The 19,181-nt window shown below is 48.9% G+C and overlaps 1 protein-coding gene across 4 annotated transcripts in view; it reads left to right on the forward strand.

Annotated features, from left to right (window-relative positions):
* ABLIM3 (actin binding LIM protein family member 3) overlaps nt 1-19,181 on the forward strand; it is a 107,317-nt gene that overhangs the window by 65,665 nt on the left and 22,471 nt on the right. For all 4 annotated transcript variants that reach the window (XR_008959214.1, XR_008959215.1, XM_026510726.4 and 1 more), the window contains exons 8-10: nt 1,917-2,004; nt 14,598-14,656; nt 17,215-17,286. Coding sequence is in view for 2 of the 4 variants with exons in the window: in XM_026510726.4 (XP_026366511.1) it covers nt 1,917-2,004; nt 14,598-14,656; nt 17,215-17,286 (219 nt within the window). In the remaining 2 variants the exon portion in view is untranslated. The remainder of the gene's footprint in view (nt 1-1,916; nt 2,005-14,597; nt 14,657-17,214; nt 17,287-19,181) is intronic.

Raw genomic sequence — 19,181 nt, forward strand, 5'->3', positions numbered from 1 at the left:
CCCCAAAAACGATTCAGAAATAAGCCATCAGCATTATTCAATTGCAATTATAATTTTTGAGTTGGAAGGAACCCATTAGCATCCCGCCAAGTGACAGCTTGGGAAGGGCCTTTAACAATCCCCCAATATCCATCAATTGCCCTCAGGCATATCCCCCCAAATTAACCTTGCCGTAACATGCAAAATATATACTTGAACAACACGGGGTTAGGGGTACCGACCCCAAACAGTTGAAAATCCATATATCATTTTGACTCCCCAGAAACTTAACTCCTAGTATCCTATTGTTGACTGGAAGCCTCACCCATAACACGAACATCAATTAACACGTATTTGTGTGAAGTATGTATTATATATAGTATTCTTACAATAACGTAAGCTAGGGAGAAGAAAATGCTAGTAAGAAAATCACAAGTGAAAGAAAATACATTTACAGTGCTGTATTTGTCAAAAAAAATGCTCACCTGTAAATGGACCTATGCAGTTCAAACCCATGCCGTTCAAGGGTCAAGTGTACCTTCAAAACAAGCCCCACCTTCCAACCCCATCGCTGGGCTGAGTTCCTCCATATGGGGAGTCTGAAGCCACCGCTGAAGGATCCCTGCATACGAAGCCCTCTGGGCTGGGATCGTAGTGTCAGAACGGTCAGCGTGGAAGTGAATGCTACGTGGGTGACCTACCCTCCCGGGTGACCTGCCCTCCTGGGTCCAACTTCTGTTGCTACTGGTTTCCAGTGACAACTAGAGTTATAACCTTCTCTGAGGCTGTTTCTTCCCCCGTAGAAGAATTTGCAGCTGCAAATCATTCATTTCTATTTGAAGTAGTTGTAGGAAAGGAAAGTGGGAATGGTCAAGGGAGCTCACCCAAACTAGACTGGGGTGAGCTGGGGATGGGGCCGAGGCACTGGGGTGCAACAGCCGCAGGCCGGAGCCTCCGGGTCAGAAACTCCCCAGCAGGTCCTGCCTTTGTGGGGCCCATTATTTGTCCACCAAACCTTCACGTGCTACTCTCAGAAGTTTTGCCATGTCTGCGAACCTTGTATATGCATTCTTACCTAATGCTTTCATTTGTCTTTAAGTTGGCTCACTTGCAAGTAAAAAAAAAAAACAAAAAAACAAAACAAAAAAAAAGTAGCAGGTAAACCAAGATCACGGGCCATGTTGCCAATAACCAAAAACTAAATGTGGCTCTAACTGGATTCTCTGGCTGTGGACGTGCCAAGCCTCAGACCTGTTCTAATTCTTTAAAAGCTATGTTAGTAAGTGTCAGGTAGATGTCAAAGACACACTAGCACCAAACTGGTACTCTGTCGTTGAAAAAAGCAGAAGACCTCGGGGCGCCTGGCTGGCTCACTTAGAAGAGCACATGAGTCTTGATCTCGGGGTTGTGAGTTCAAGCCCCACGTTGGGTATAGAGACTACTTAGGTAAATAAAATTTTTAAAAAATAATAAAACAAGAATTGGCAGGGGATTGAAAAGGAGGGCCTTTTCTTCACTGATCCCTTGTCATTAAATCCCAGGTCCATGTACCACTCAAAGTCACTCAGGTACTGCCAGTGGTAAGGGCCCCGTTCTTGGGGAAATGTTGGGATGTCCTCAAAGCAAGATGGTTTCCTCATCTAGAAATGAGGAGGTGGGACCAGTGGCCTTCAGGGGGTCCTTCCACCAGCACAATAGAAGTGAGGGTGGCCAGGGAAGTCCCCTGAACCTCCTTCAGGGACCCACAGTATGGAATCACCAAGGTTCCTAGGTGGGCTTTTAGACGGTTCTGGACTCCCCTGGGTAGATTCCCCACCAGCCTTAGGGTCCCGAAGGCACCAGCAGCGCTAATGTGCCTAGGAGATGTTCAAACCCGACCTGCTCCCTGGACAGCAGGCCCACCTCTGACCTCCTCCTCCTTCTTTTTATCTCCACAGGCAGGAGGGAAGCACTACCATCCAACCTGCGCTCGGTGCGTCCGCTGCCGCCAGATGTTCACTGAAGGAGAGGAGATGTACCTCACAGGTAAGCAGATCAGACCTTCCGGAAGGCAGCCCTAGCCGCCCGCGTCTGGGAAGGAGGTACGGTCTCCTTCATTGCGGTGTTATCTTTTGTTTTTGGCTTGTCTTCAGAATTGCAATTAATTCGCCCCTCCCTGGGTGGTTTGGGAAAGTTGCCGGTGTGGCTAATATGAAGTGACATGTAATCTGCCTTCTGTCCCTGTGCGCCTCCACCCCGCAGCCCAGCTGGCCTGCTTCCCGGGCAGTGCTCTGAGCAGACTCCCTGGGCTCCGCCTGGGGGCGGGAGCGGGAGCTGAACCAGGCCAAGGGGTCGAGAACCCACAGAGATGCCTGTGCTGCGTGCTGCAGGGACGTCCGCAGCTTGATGGCCTCCACCCCACCTCCCTCTCCCGCCCCCTCCCCTCTGAGCGCCACAGCGGCCTGCTGCTTGGGGTACACCAAAAGGAATGGAAGGGAACCAGCAGTCTCCAAGAAGCAAAGAGGCACTGTCTCCCTCTGCCATCTCCCAGGGCCCAGCCCTCTGGCCCCAGGCTTCTTGGAAGGCTCCCGGTCACCCCAGGCTCTTCTATGCTCCAACCTCGGCCCAGTCTATCCCCCCAGAATATTGTAGTGTTCTCGGCAGATCCCTGTCTTCAGGGCCCCTCGCTGCCCACCACTGTAGGTATGGGCACTTCGGCCTCGCATTCAGGACCCTCTCACTGAGGTCTCAGACTGTTTCTAGCCTTGAATAAACCCAACATCTCAGCTGCCAGAGCCCTCTTGCAATTGCTTCTCCATCCACTCAACAACCATCTCCTGAGACGCCACCATGTGCGCGCCCTGCCGCAGGGCCTTAGTGAGCTCCAGCTCCAGCCCCGTGTGGGAGAGCGCCCCCCCCCCCCGCCACCCCGCTGCAGTCAGTAATCCCACAGATAACCATCATGATAAGCTTTATGAAGGGGGGAGGTAAGGGACTCTGAGAGCACTGAATGTGTGGAGTGGGCGTTGGGGAGGATTCCCTGAGGGCCAGGAGCTGGGCCCCAAAGGATGGGTGGGCTGGGATACGCCCCCTGAGGGGATAAAATCTGTCAGGCTCTGAGGTGGGTGAAGAAATGGCAGGTGGCAGGAGTGGGAGACTGTAGCTGGAGCAGGTGAGGTGAGAAGTGAGGCTGGGGGGCGGGGGCGGGGGGCAGGGGCAGACAGCGAACTCACCCTGCCTCGTCCTTGTTGGGGCTCTCTGCTTGCCTGCCTCCTGGCACACTCCAGGCTCCCATGCCCTGTTTGGAAATCCTGCCATTCAAGGCCCAGGTGGGTCGCACCCGACTGCATGACCCCCTCAGGTGCCCCCTCACCCCACCCACAACTTAACACACTCCCTCCTTCCCGGTCCCCTCCAACTTGCGGTGCAAGCCTTGGCCTTCTCCGGAGACTTTTTGCTCCCAACATTGACCCCACTAAGTACTCACTCTACAGGTGGTCATTGTTGGCTGATTGGTTGGATAGCTGGGCGATTAGTCATCCCCAGATGTTTGAATAGCCACTGGAAGGCCCCTCCTCCACATTTCCCCCCAGGACAGAACTAAGACCCCCGGAAGCACTTACAGAGAGTGTGTCTTCCTATCATGCTTGTGCTAGCCGCAAATGCCCAAGCTCCCTCAACTTGCAACGCGTGCCTGTGCCTTTGCAGGGTTTCTCAACCTTGGCACTGTTGACGCTTTGGGCCAGAGAAGTCTTTGGTGTAAGGACTGTCCTGTGCATTGCAGGGTGTTCAGTAGCGTACCTGGCCTCCACCCACTTGATGCCAAAAATATCCCAGACATCTGCCCTGGGGGGCAAAATTGTTCTCTGTTGAGAACCACTGGCCTAAAGATAGTCAAGAGAATCTCACACCTTCCACTGGGAATGCTGGGGCAGGAATTCTCTGTTGGATTGGACTAGGTGACCATTTCCAAGATGCTGGAAATTTACAACTACCTACTTATATGTACAGCCAGACAGATACTGGAGATGGAAGGGTCCCAGAGGTCACCCTAGACTATGAAGTAACAATCCCCGGTGTATGGATGGGAACTGTGAGGCCCAGAGAGGGGTAGAGCATCAGCGGCAGACTGGCTTTATGATGACCACCCCAGGGCTCTTTCCAGCTCACCTCCTGGGACAGGCTCTGCCTGCTACTTAGGTCCCTGCAGGGACTGGACCTTCCCCTCCCATCAGCGCTGATCCCTAGCGCTTCCTGCCACAGGGCCCTGGGTTATGTGCTGGGAAGTCCCCCTGAGTCTCAGCACACTGCATGATGTCTTCGTGGACCCTGACCACCGTGGGAATCTTGACTGTGCCCTTAGTTTGGAAATTCACTGCATGGTATTCCTCTCCCCCTTTCCTGGTAAACACATTTCCTAGTGTTGAAACTATTCTGTCATTCACATCATAGAATAATCAACATCTTTATCTCCCTGCCTGAATTCCCAATCCTGATCTCCCCATTTGGCGCCTTGAATCCTGGCTTCATTGCTTACAAAGTTTTTGACCTTCAGCAAGTCTCTTAACACTGAATCTCAGTTCCCTAGCCTGTAAAATAGGCTAATAACAGCCCCTACAAGATAGAGTAAGTTCGTGACATGTGGAAAGCTCTTAGTTCATTCAGTCATTCAGCAAATATCTATGGAGCACTGCCTGTGTGCTCCCTTAACAGCTGGAGATGTAGCAGTGAGCTCATCTGCCAAGTTTGCTGCCCTCAGGGAGCTCACAGCCTCCTGTATCAGAATCTTCTGAGCCTCGCTTCTGGCCAGAACTTCACAGAGTGCTGCAAGGGTTAAGTGATGAGGGGAACAGCTTGGTGATCATTTGAGAGAATGCACAATCGAACCCACGACAGATATGCCTGCAGGAGGTGGGAGATATTTTCGGTGATGAAGAAGAGCCTGTCACCCTCCTCCTTAATTATCCCCATTCCTACCCTCCTGGCTCCTGGGAGAGTGGGAGTAATTGCAGGGCGTTCGAGGACCTGCCTCAAGGGATGCTGGGTGATTGTACAGTGAGGGGCACCAGGCCGTCCCATGCTGTGGGTGTCTTAGGGGTGTCAGCCACCAGGGGGTTCTGCTACTACTAAGAGCCGGGCCTGTGATTATCTTGGACACCCTCCCTTGGTGGGGGTACCAGGACTCAGAATGATAGTCTCCAGAAATGGCGAGAAAATTCTCCTTGCAGGCAGCACAGAAGTGAGGAGACCCAGGACTCCTGGGTTCAAGCAGCAGCACTCCTGCAGATGGGCTGTGACCTTGAGAAGTGACTTCCTTCTCTGGGTCTCTTCTTTCACCTGCAAAATGAGGATAATTATTCTGTCTCTCATCCATACATTCAAACTGGGGCCATGCTACGTGCCAGGCCCTCTGCAATGTGCTGGGCGCTCAGACAGGAACGAGGCAGGAGTGCTTGCTTCCTCGGTGGAGTTCACTACCAGGAAGGGAGGCCGACTGTAATCAAATAGAAGCGTGAATATAATGACAAGCTGTGAGAAATGCAGAGAAGAGAAAGTTTGGGAGCAATGGGAGTGTGTTTATAAGGCTCCTGATCTAGTCTGAGAGGCCAGAGGAGGCTGTGCTGAAGAAGGGAAATTTCAAGCCAAGACCTTGGAAATGAGTAGGAGGTGGGAGGGTGAAGAGGGGAGGAAAGATGGTGGAGGCAGAGGGAGCAGCAGGTGCAAAGGCCCTCGGTGGGAGGAAGAGCATCATGCGGTGGAGAAACTGAGGCAGGCCCCACACGCCCTGCCTACAGAGAGCAGGTGTGCTCCACAAGGTCTCGTGAATATCAGAGAGAATGAATGTGAAGGTGCTAGGTGCCCCATGAAGCAACATAAGAGAGAGAGAGAGAGCATTAGGAAGGCTACAAAGTTTAAAATCCCAGTCTTGTCAGTTCTGTAGCGGGACAGCGAGGCACTGGCAGCCGGCCTCGGGAGGCTCCTCGGGTCAGTTTGTTTGTGTTTTAATTACTGTGTGATGGCTTTCTGATGAGCTCTAATTGGGAGAAAGCTGACGTCTGTCAAGAGGAGAACTTTTGGGGACCCCCGGAGACCAAAGCAAGTTTTCTTCTGTTTGTTGTAAGTTCTGTCGTGCATTCAGTCTTTTCACTGTTTCTGTAAAGATGCCAGATTTCTAATCTGTTTGCTGTCCAGGCCCTTCACTGGGGCTTCACCAGGAAATCACATCATTGATCTCGTGCGGCAGAATAATAGCCAAGAGGCTGCAGCTTGGGACAAAACACACTGAAATCACGAAGGTTACAACTGCTGGATCGGCGGGAGTTTTTCTAAACCCAAAATGTGGCTCATGAGATAGATTTTGGTTTTATTCTAAAAATGCCTGTACCCAGGGAAGAGGAGAGACTTTGTGCCTCTCCTTCTTTCTACGCTACACACATCCCTGTTCCGAGGTCTGAGAGAGAAGGACGCTGGGAGCCCAGGAGCTCGGCTGCTGAGTTTTAAACAGGTCTCTGTTATCGTTCATACAGTTAATGAAAACCCGCGGGCAGGAAATCCTGACAAACCTTGCTCTGCTAAGTTAGGAAGAAGTGTAACAAACTGTAGGTCCTGCTAATAATAATAATAGGCCATCGGCTGATATTCCTGGAGTACTTAGTTTGTGCCAGGCTCTGTACTAAGAGTCTTAAATGCAGTCTTCCATTTTATCCTCACAACAGCCATGAATGTCCCCACGTTAGAGAACAAGAACGTTTAGAGAGGTTATGTCCCTGGGCCAAGGTTAACTGGCCTATCTTACTAGGCTTTGTTTAAAGCACTTTCTCCCATTTGTTTTCAGAATTCTTTTCTTTTTAAAAATTTTATTTATTTATTTGTTGGGGCGCCTGGGTGGCACAGCGGTTAAGCGTCTGCCTTCGGCTCAGGGCGTGATCCCAGCGTTATGGGATCGAGCCAGGCATCGGGCTCCTCTGCTGGGAGCCTGCTTCTTCCTCTTCCACTCCCCCTGCTTGTGTTCCCTCTCGCTGGCTGTCTCTCTGTCGAATAAATAAATAAAATCTTTTTTTAAAAATTTTATTTATTTATTTGAGAGAGAGAGAGAGAACGAGCAGGGGGAGGGGCAGAGGGAGAAGGAGTGGAAGAGAGAAGCAGACTCCCTGCTGAGCAGGAAGCCGAACTCAGGGCTCAATCCCAGGACCCTGAGATCCTGACCTGAGCTGAAGGCAGACACTTACCTGACTGAGCCACCCAGTCGCTCCTATTTTCAGAATTCTTCACCTGTGGTTTGTAGTTGGCCTTCTGAATCCAACGAAGCTCCGAGAAATTGCTTGTCAAAGTTCGCATGTAGGTGTATTTCTTTAAGGAGAGGGTCCGTAGGTTTTGTCAAATTTTCAGAGGTGTCCACAGCCCCAAATCAAGTGAGAAGCCTCAGTTCTGTGTTACTGCAAATCCAAAACAGAGCCCTGAAAGCTTGCTTTGATCATTACCCCAAAACCTTCTCTTCTATAACAGTGTCTATTTCGGATCACATTTTTTTTTAGTTCAGATGATATAAGGTCCTGGTACCAGGAGGTGTGTATTTCTGGCACAGCTGGGGACGCCACTGACATGGAGCGGAGGCTTCTTTTTCCTCTGACAAGTACCTTAGAAGAGGTGCATGGGGCGAACAGATGTTCAGGGCAGGTGCCTCCCGTTGGTACGGAGTGTAGAAGCCCAGCCCTCAGTCATAATCTACGTGTCTCATCAAACCACACTTTAAAAGGCACCGACGTACTATGGGTTGCTCTAAGTTAGTAGTTTAGCATTGTTATTTTAAATTGGATCTCTCTCCTGACAGCTTAGCTTGTAGGAGTAATGCTTCAAAACTTTAAATCTCATGTTTCCCCAATCCTGCTACATAATTTTAGACTCTTCAAACATATCCTGTTACTGTACTAAATTGATATCTCCTAACGTCTGAATCTACTAAGCGTATTTCACTTTAAATAGACTACATTTTCATTTTGGATGAGCTGCGATATCTTTTTTAGATTTTTAGGGTTACCAAACATCTCGAATCCTATAGAAAATATTATAGCGTAGTAGCTTGAAGTTTGTATTTTAAAGTCTGTTTGCAACTTGCTTCTTCTCTCCGGTAACCTCAAACTCGAGACGATGTGGCCATTTTCTCGCCAGTTACATGTCACATCTACTCCGCCAGCCAATTTGTCCACGTTGGTCAGAATTAGGTCCAGAGTAGCAATTTCCCTGTGCTTCCTCTATTTCCTGGGAAACAAAATTGCCCTCCGGGCAAGTCAAGAACTTGTCAGATACTCGGGTTTTAGCTCAATGAGATGTTTTATTAGTCTGGACTTTTTAGGCGGCAGAAACAACCTTAGGTAAAAGGGGATTGATCATCTCACAGAACTGAGAAGCATCTAGAAGCAGCACGAGTGGGTTGAGGAGCCCGCAGGGGTCAGCAGGTGGTTCTGTTCCTTGCTTCCTTCAGCGTGTGGCCGCACACCCTCCGGCCCTGCCCTGGCTGCCTCCATGCTGGGGAAGGAGGGCTCCGTGGACACGGAGGGGCTCCGTGGACACAGAGGGGCAGTGTTCCGTGCCAGGCTCAGCACAGAAGTCCCGGAGAGACTCTGTGGAGCCTGACTCGGTCCTATGTGCATACCCAGGCAAGGGTGAAGAGACCATGCTGGACGAAGCAAGACGTCTTAGCTCCCTAAACCCCAGTGTCCCCATCTGAAAACAGGGATAGCACTAGGCCCACCTTGCCAGGCTGTGTATTAAGTGAACGAACATACAATAAAGCTTAACACCAAGCCTGGCACTGCCAGGTGTGCCCACCTGAGCTCACGTAAACATCCAGGAATGTAGAAATGGCCAGTCCCCATGACGCCATGTACTCAAAAATGCTGGCTGTTGTCAATATTACCGTCATTATTTACAACGCTTAACACAGGGCTTAGCCTATGTGGTCAGTAAATGTTAGTTATCATGGGGAGTGTTGACTTAAGTACTACTGTTCTAAAATATATAGCATAAGGCCTGGCAGAGGCACTTTCTAAATATTAGTTATAATAATCTAATATATAAATAATAATAATAAATAAATCTATAATAAGTTTTAAAAACTAATGATAAATGAGTTACAATCAGCTGTTAGTATTTCCTACTGAGCTACTGGGCACGTGGGTGCTGCCACACTCCTTCCCTCACCCGGCCTCCTATCCTGCATGCTAACCAGCTTCCTGGGAGCTCAGCACTTTCTCCCTCCACCTCTTTATGAAGCTTCAAGCCCACTTGATCCTATCAGCGCCAGGCAAGCGAGGCTTTTCCACTTCTCCTGAGCTGCCCTCGTCCCTGGGCACAAGGCCAGCCTCCCAGAGGGGTGTGCTGGCAGCGAAGCCGGGCTTCTGTTCGCCCACTCCACCCGCGCAGCCAGCCCTGGGCGGCACACCCCTCGCTCGCCCAGGCCAAGGCTCCCGGGAGTAGAAGAGTAAACACTACCGCCCTGCCCTCAGGTCTCTCCGGTACTCCTTTCCCCTTCCCCAGGCTAGATCCAGGCAAAGAGATTTTTTTTTTGGTAGGAGAGGGTAGATGATGGTAATCCCAACAACTGACCCTCGCAGAGTGCCAACTCTAACAGCCCTAGTTCTGCGTGCTCTGCGAATATGAACTCTCTCCTGCTCACCACAGACCTCTGAGGCAGATACTGTTACCATCCCCATTTTACCAGGGGGAAACTGAGGCACAGAGAGGTAACTGACTAGCTCTAGATGATGCAGGTAAGAAGGGATGTAACTGGCATTCAAACCCCTGAAGAATATTACAGTAAATAATGCAGAGATTGCCCAGTACACGGGAAGGACTTCCCTGTGCCCGAGATGATACTGACGAAGATACAGCTGTTCTCGTATGTCAGCGTCAACAGAAAGGCTCACTCTTCTCCCTATGGCTGAGTTTGGGACCCTTTAGTAATAACAGAAGAGCAGAGTATCCTGTGGTCTACAGAAGCCGTCCACCTGGTAGGGGCAGGAAGTGGGGATTTTTTGGTTCGAGCTGAAAGTCACATATCATAAAATTAACCATTGTAGAGTGTACAATTCAGTAGCTTTTAGTATATTCACAACGCTGTACAACCACCACTTCTATCTAGTTATAAAACATTTGCACCCCAATAGGAGACCCATACCGATTCCCCTCCCCCTGGAGCCTGGCAACTACGAATCTGCTATCTGTCTCTATAGTTTACCTATTTGGGAAATTTCATGTAAATGGAATCCTACAATGCATAGGCATTTATGTCTGGCTTCTTTCACTCCGCATAGCATAATGTTTTCTAGATCCATCCATGATGTCACATGTATCAGTGCTTCATTCCTTTTTATGGCTGCATGCTGTTCCACTGTGTGGATACAGCACATTTTTGTGTGTCCGGGCAGGGATTTTAAAACAGCCCATTCCATGATCCTAGCAAGTCTAGGTCACAGAGGCTGTGCCGCTGACGTACAGGCAGAACTTGGAGAAATGTCACCTGCTACGGTCAAAAGAAATCCAGGGAAGAAACCTGCTGTGAGAGAACACCCTGGCTAGGATCCAGCTTTGAAAACCCAAATGCCAGCTGAAATGGGGGAGAAGGGCCGGGAGGCAGACAGCAGGGAGGGTCACTGGCCACCTGCAGGGTCTAAAAGCATTCAGATGCTCAAAAACGCTGTGCTGGGCAAATCGAACCTTTGGGTGGGCCGGGTTCAGCCACCGCTGTGTTTGTAACCCTGGCTGGGCGGTCTGGAAGACAGTGGTACCAGGTCTGGCTTCCGCATTAAAATCACCACTAATGCAAAAAAAAAAAAAAAGAAGAAGAAGAAGAAGATTGGCAAATGGAATTTCTAGGTCCAGCAGAAAGATGAGTGGGTCCCCAAACATTAAATAACCCCCCCAAAAATAACCCAAAATGTGGGGTGTGCTGTGACCAGTCAGAGAGAGAAGGCTGGTGCTGCCTCTTCTAGTAATTACGAAGAGCCTCCCTACAGTCTGAGGGATCATTTCGGAGATTCTATCTCGGCCTCTGAGTCAGCTCGCATGGAAATAGCTAATTCCTTCACTCCGTAACTTTTACAGGAGGTTTAACCACGGACCTGGAACTGTCAGGGACAATCTCAGAGGCCAAGGGTATGACTCGTGGAACCAGGAGTCTAACAAGCAAAGGTGTTGACTTCCTGCAAGAAGTTAAAACGTCCCTCTGTCTCATACAATTGGTTTCTTTACCCCATCACATTCCAAAGGAATGAATTTGGAGTGCTAGCTAGTACTCAGCCCTGTGGTTCTCCCATCGGAGTCCAAAGTCACCGGGGAGCTTATTAGGATCCCAGATCCTCAGGCCCCACCGGCAGGAGTTGACGTCAGGGGCTCCATGGGAATCGGCATTTTACCCGGCTTCTGGACAACTGGGCCACAGCTCACACTTGGACAAACCCCAGTCCAGTGAATATTCTGGCAGACACTCACTCTGGAACTGTAGCTGTCAAATCAGAGTCTAGATTGTACTGCTTGTCCAAATCTCCGAGCCCAGATTGGAGAATTCAACTGGCCTAAAACAGCGCATCCTGTTTCTTTTGTTTTACTCACTCACTCCACGAGGATTTCTTGAGAATCTGCACTCCCTGCAGCTGTATTTGCAGATAAGACAGAGGTGAATCCCGCTCCTTATAGAACCTACATTCCAGTCTAATTCACTGGATAGGGGCAAATAATTCATTTTTTTCTATACAGAGAAATGTGTAAAGATGAAAACACAGAATCTCCCAGAGTTGGGAGGGAAAGTAAACATCCATCAGTGTAACTACCTCATTATATTTCTCCTCTACAATATCCCTGCTGTGCACGTATCCACTCAATGTGTACTTACATACTTGCAGGGACAGGGAGCTCACTCTCAGAATGGACCCGTTCAGTCCCCAGACATTGAATTTTCTTTCCCTGAAACTGCTGCCCTTGGTCCTTGTTCTGCGTTACAAGATATGCAGAACGAGTTCATTGCTCTTCCCACAGAAAGGCATGAAAATACTCAAAACCCTATCTCACCATTCTGCTACGTCTTCTCTTCTCCACGGTGAAGACCCTGCCTTATGGCCTAATTTGGGGTTCTCTCTCCATCCTGGTTACCATCATCCTCTGGGTGCCTTTCAGCCTGTGTCTCATTTTAAAATACAGAGGTGGGGGCACCTGGGTGGCTCAGTCCGTTAAGAGTCTGACTCGGTTTCGGCTTGGGTCATGATCTCAGGGTCGTGAGATTGAGCCCTCCGTCGGGCTCCATGCTGGTGTAGAGTTTGCCTGAGATTCTCTTTCTCTCTCTCAAATAAATAAATAAAATCTCTTAAAAAAGAAAAAAAAGCTAAAATCAAATAGAGAGGTAGGATCCAGCCAGTCATTCATTTATGTCTTTATGAAACACACATGAGCCAGGTGTTGTTTTAAGCTCTGGGGAGAAAGCCCATGGAAGAGAGTAACGACCTTCTTCACTCTGGATGCTGTCTTTCTGTCTTTGTCGTTGAGCTACTGGCTAGTGGCAAAAGCTCAGCAGGCCCCCATTTGCTAGGGGTCTTCGTGAGCAGATTACCTGTTCTTACCTTGATTTATCTAAGTCTGTTGCCCAAAAGCAGAAAGTTCCTTCCCTCTTTAGTTTCGATGCTCTCCTGCCACCTGCCAAACTTCTGCTTTCTTTTCATCTCTAATTATATTTCTTTCTCCCTTTTGATTCTCCCCACTCACTTCTATAAACCTGCTTTCCTGTGAGCTGAGTGCGGAAGCCAGGCGCCTCAGTGTTATTTCAGAACAGATTATGTGAGCAGCATGGAGAGACCATCGAGTCTGACCTCCTGTCTTTACGCATCATTGCCCCCCATGAGGACTTCTGCCTGACCCCTTTCCCTTCCTGTGCCTCTTTCCCTTTATCTCACAACCTTCTTAGACATCCGTATCCCCCTCATCCATTTCCTATGGTGACCCGTGACATATGCTTCCTGGCAGAGCCACGGGGGTAAACAACTGCTAGTGCATTCAGCAGCATCCCGGGACCCGGAAATGCTCTCTCTCATAACGCCCCAAAGCAAGGATCCCCACCCACACTTGGGAGCAGACACACCCTGTGAAGGCCAGGCTCGAGCCGCAGACCCGGGGTCCCTCTACTGGGCTCCGAGAGCCATTGCACTTTACGTGAGCAAGAATTAAACTCAGATTGAATTACTAAGGAACTCAAGAAAATCAGCAAACAAAACTGAAGGATCCCTATCTATCTCATAAATGACAAAGTGGGCCTAGAATTAAAATTGGGGAGATAAACACAATCTCCAAGACCGTCCAAATCCCACCTCATTGTTATTCCGATGAAGAAACCGGGATGGAAGAGAGAATGTGTTCAGGGCCAAGCAGAGGCAAGAATCCAGGCTCCAGAAACAAGATCCCAGGCTCTTTACCTCGGGCCTATCTTCTCTCCATCACGTTTTGGGAGCTAACTTTTCAACTTTATGGCAACACCTGCCCCCCTCCCCACGCCCACCCCACCCTGTCGCTTGGCCAGCATTCCAGTCCTGGGGGTTCCAGGCAACAAACCATAATGGAAAGTATATCCTAAAAACAAAGTCAGACAAACAAATGCCATCTGGGTACTCAGGAATCCAACCATTTGCTGGCTTCTTTCCTTTTCGGGCTGGTAATAAGAGCGATGGCACCAAAGGGATAATATGTTCCTACTTTTCCTTCTAATCCAGGACACCTGTTTCTTCTTTGGGGAATGTGTAATATTCGGGGCTTCTTCTCAACATGTGACCAGCCACCTGTTGCTCATGCCTTTCCAAACTGGCCTCTTGAGTTTGGGGCTGGCCAACTGGACAGCCCCCCCCCAATAAAATGCAGGCATTTGCAATATACTAAATTTGAAGAGTCCAGAGCCTCTTGGGAATTAGCAGTCAAGACAGTCAGTGCTCTCAAGCAGACTATATACACCATGACCCCCCCCCCACACTTCAGTGTGATAGCTCTCGTACACTGTCGTAAGTCTTTGAAGGGAAAGGAAGGTTGGCGTTCACCATGGTCCGATGCTTTATTTCACCTCCACTGCCATTCATTCATTCAACAAATATTTATTGACCACCTGCTACTTGTCACTCACTGCCAGTCATCCACTCATCTGCTCACCCCGCAAACATGGATGGGGCCTCTGCTGAGAGCAAGATCCCATGCTGGATGCTGCAGGAGAGCCAGCAATGAATAAAGCTCAGCCCCTGTCCAGAGGAGCTTCTAATTTACTTAGGGTCATGAATCCACAAGCCACTGTGATTTGAGATCGTATGTGTTAAGAAAGATACAAAGAACTATGGATTGCAGAGAAGAGAGAAGTCACTCCCAGCTGGCAGGTAAGAAAATTTGCAAGAAGATGCCGTGTGAGACGTGGACCTTGAGGAATGGGTAGGATTTGGAAAGGTAGAAAGAGTGGGAGTGGCTGATCGATGGAGCAGCAAAGAGCCTGGTTCACCAGGGGGTCCCGCTGGCTGCTGTGTAGGGCAAATGTACTGCCGAGGGAGTAAACTGGGGTGAGGGGTGGCGAGAGAGCTAGTAGGCGGAAAGGTCTGAGCCTTTGTAATTTTGCTGACCCTTAGGTTCTGAGGTTTGGCACCCCATCTGCAAACAGGCAGCCCGGGCAGAGAAGAAGTTAAAGGTAAGCAAGCTGGTAGTGATACCAGACCACAATTTTGCCACGGGTTGGGGGCACTGTGCTTTAGTAGGGGGTCTTTCCTTAGTATGCACACTCCCAGATGTATGCCCGGATCCTTAGATTTCCTTAATGGTAACACCTGCCTCATTGGGCATTTGAGGGGATAAAGACATTGGATGTGAGAGACTTTGAAAATTGTAAAACTGTGAGTTCTTAGCATTTCTGAGGGAAGGCTTTTGCCTTAGTATTACTCACCAAGATGGTGGCCTCGTTGAAGCACACATGCTGGGGTTTTCCCCAGCCTAACGTCATTTATTAAGAATAAGTAGAAAGAATAATAGCGTTGACACGAAATTGACAGTTTGTAAAGCATCTTCACGGCCACTGTCTGATTTGATTTCGTTAACCCGTGGATCAGATGGGGCAAGGAATTGTATCTTCTCTTTGCTCGTAAGAAATTCAAAGTCTAAAGAGGGTGTTGATTTGCCCACAGTAACGTAGCAGGCAGGCGCACAGCCAGTGTCCCCAGGCTCACGCTGGGCCAGCTGTGGTCCCGCGTCCTTCTGAATTACTGTGCTCCGACTAGTACCATGAAGTCCTGTGAATCTGGGTTCTTTTTTTTTTTTTTTTAAAGGTTTTATTTATTTATTTGACAGAGACAGCCAGCAAGAGACGGAACACAAGCAGGGGGAGTGGGAGAGGAAGAAGCAGGCTCATAGCGGAGGAGCCTGATGTGGGGCTCGATCCCATAACGCCGGGATCACGCCCTGAGCCAAAGGCAGACGCTTAACCGCTGTGCCACCCAGGCGCCCCAATGGGTTCTTTTTTTTTTTTTTTTAAGATTTTATTTATTTATTTGACAGAGAGAGAAACAGCCAGCGAGAGAGGGAACACAGGCAGGGGGAGTGGGACAGGAAGAAGCAGGCTGCCAGCGGAGGAGCTTGATGCCCGGCTCATCCCAGAACGCCTGGATCACGCCCTGAGCTGAAGGCAGACGCCTAACGACTGTGCCACCCAGGCGCCCCATGAATCTGGGTTCTTGATCCAAGGACTGCAGGGAGGAGCCCAGCTCCTGAGTCCTTGACACTGTGAAGGAGAAAGCCGGGTGCATGCTGGGGACAGGCACTTGATGATGTCCGAAGTGCCTCTACATTTTGCAAAAGAACTGGTCTATTGTATAATTTTGTTTGAGCCATGAGGTCCCCCCTCCCCCGTTTCTTCCAAGTGCTCTCCATTTAAGATGTAAAAGGATCTAATTGCCCTTTCCTTCCTCAATTTCTACCTTTTCGGTGGCATTTCTCAGGTTCATTTATCCTTCTACAGCCCAATGCTTTTGCCACATCTGTGTACCACCTGTGCCATTACATACGTAATATTCTTCTCTAAATCAACCCACTACTCTTCAGTTCACAAAACTTATTTTAAAATAAAACTTTATATCACCAAGTGGAAAACCAGTATTACTTGCTATAAATAGAAGGTAACCATAAAATACATTCAAGGAAAATGAGATGTTTCTTAAAAATAAATCTTAGAAATTCCAGATAGATGGTGTTGCCTCTACTCTCTTTGCTAAAAAAAAAAAAAAAAAAAAAAAAAAAAAGGCTGGGAGGGCGGAAATTAACAACTGTTGAGACAGTGGCTGAAATACATCAGCACTAAGTTAAGACTTCCTCCTTGATCTAACCAAGAGGAATGAAATACAATTTTACATTTTAGTCTCCCATACGGCAACCCAGTGTCATCAAATGCTCCCCCTACATTCATCTGGTCAGAGTCACCACTTTGGGAGACACTGCTATAAAGCCCCAGGGAGAATGCTTTAATTCCAAATTGTGGCCTGAGAGATCTGGCAGGCAATTTTGCAGTCCCTCAGACCAGCCCCTTCATTTTACGGATCGGGAATCTGGGATCTCTAAAATCACATGGTTCTCTAGGGGCCCTCAGTTTCCAGTCTGTTTGCTTTTTGACTACAACATGCTGCCAGTCTCCCAGCTTGCAGGAAGGCTGACATAGTCCCCTCCTTCTGCCGAGGGAGCCATGAACACATCTTTGCGGTTGTTCAGGGAAAATTTTTAAGTTTATCCCTTAAGCCGATGTCAATTTGCAATGGATACACTGTAAAGAGTCAGTACTTTATGTAATTACAGAAAGTTTAACCTGCTTGTACATTTTATATAAATAAACTGCTAAGGAATGAGTGCTAACCAATTTTATTCAGTTGAAATAAATACATTTTTGGCAGGATAAGCCCAAATGAAAAGTTTCATGAATAAATGCCTGAAAGGTCAATTACAAATATGTTTAAAAACAAAACAAAACACCACAAATCCAAATTCTGTCCAACAGCCCGAAGTCCTGTGCATTTCCAGTTTCATTTACACTCAGACATTGAGCACAAAGGCAGAAAATAAAAAGAAAGTACAGAAAGCCAGCGAGTGTATTTAACTGTGTTGTGGCTGTTCCTGCAGAGCTGCCTTCTTCCTCCCCCGCCCCTCCTCGCCTTCCCACTGGCTGCCGGCGCAGCTTCTCACTCCTTCTCTCTCTCTTCTCTCCCACAGCACAGGCGGACGTCCGAAACTTCCATCTCACCCCCCGGATCCAGCATTGGGTCACCCAACCGAGTCATCTGCGTATGTATCACCATTCAGCCACCTTCTTGTCCGTGGGTCTGGTATGTAAAGGGTTTCTAAGGACAGCCGAAGACAGCGGTCAGGTTTTCATGCACCTGCTAGCTCGCGCACCAACCCGATGCCTGTCCTCCTGACACTGAACACATAGCCCCACGAGTAAACAGTCGCAGTCCTGGTCAGTGCTAGGAAGAAAAGTGCAGGGTACTCTAATGATGCTGCTGATGGACAGAGGGACAGACAGTCTAGGGCCCACTGGAAGAAGAATCCTGAGGAAGAATATTTAAGCTCAGACCTGAGAGAGAAACAGACGTCAGTTAAAGCAGAGCCAGGGAGGACAGAGCTGAGCAAGGGAAATGAGCCATCTGACTGTGGACTGTTCAGCCTTCCCCAAGGTCCCACGTCAGAGGGGCCAAGAGGACCAAAGTTGGGAGGAGGGGTGGAGGGAGGGGAATGGCCTAGAGCAGGAAGACTGCTCCTGATAAGAAGCTATAGATACAGCCCCCAAACCAGCCAGCCCTGGGTGGGCCCTGAGCACCCTTGCTCCATTATTATTTTACCCCACATCCACATCCAGTTTCCTCCTTGATCCCTGGATAATGCCCACTAATGGGGCTGTTTCCTTGCCTTTCTTCCTCTGTTCAAATGAAAATCAGACATAAGAGTTATCATTGGCAGCAACTTCCATATGGTCAGTAATGCCTTGCGGCTCCCACAGAAGACAAGCCCTTTGATCACAGGCCAGCCCCACTGAAGATTCCTGTCCAGAACAAGACAGACGATTATCCCCCCAGTGCTATGAATGGGGCCAGACGCAGCAGGATTAATGAGCTAAATTTCAGGCCCTATACCGTGATAAGGTTATTAACAAAGTGAGCATGTCCCCAGGAGAGTTACCAGGATATGCAAACTTGGGAGATCTGTATCTGTATCTGTATCTGTATCTATGTGGCAGTGCTCTAATGCCTTTAATCCCTGGCTGGTCTTCCCTGCCACTAAGGAGCCTCAGTAAACTTCATGAAACAAGTTAGCCACCCTGGAGTCCTGGAGAAAGATCTCAGAGTGGCCCCTCTGAGGGCCAGCTCCACAGGGATGGACAAGAGCAGTGGGGACACCTGCCATTGTGCCGTCCGGCTGGGGGCTCAGCTTCCCGTGCATGCGGGCATGTGTCTCCCTGCTTGTACTCTCCTTTCCTGCCTGTTATAACACCTCACCTTCAGCTGCTCTGGGGAATGACTGCACATGTCACGTGGGCTGTGTTTTCAATCAGAACATTCCAAACATGACTTCCAAATTCAGGAAAGAAACCATCCGACCACTTTCGGGACACAGAATAACAGGCAGAAAGATAGAGTATTGGTTTGATTTTCATAAATATGGAGGTTTGGTATTAAAATAGAATTATCAATGAACCTGGAGGGGGCAGGGTCTTTCAAACTTTGCCCCACCCCCCCCACTGACTGCTAGAATCATCTTCAGGACGTTTGACTTTGACCAGCTCCACGTGTTCTCTTCCTTCCTTCCTGGCTAATTATGTTGGGAAGCCTCTGTTCAATCACTGAGCCTCCAAACCGAAGGCTCATTTGTAACCCTATAAACACAGTGGCTATAAGAAGAAGTATATATATAGTATTTTTGAGGTTTGGACTAAAGCGCTGAGAATATTGGATATTGATGGGTCGAGACAAGTTTGCAAGATGCCAAGAGCTCTCAAGGTCAAGATCTAACATCCCATGATGAAAGGCAGCTCTTACTTCAGCAAGGGGACCATCCAATTAAGGTTCCCTTGGCCCACACACCCCCAGATTGGTACCCATGTGGTGCCTGACCCGGGCAGGCTCTGGCAGAAATGAGATGGCCCACTTCTGAGGGTTTTACTGAGGACGGTTTTGTGAAGA

Source organism: Ursus arctos, unplaced genomic scaffold (assembly GCF_023065955.2).
Source record: "Ursus arctos isolate Adak ecotype North America unplaced genomic scaffold, UrsArc2.0 scaffold_15, whole genome shotgun sequence".
Taxonomy (NCBI): Eukaryota; Metazoa; Chordata; class Mammalia; order Carnivora; family Ursidae; genus Ursus; species Ursus arctos.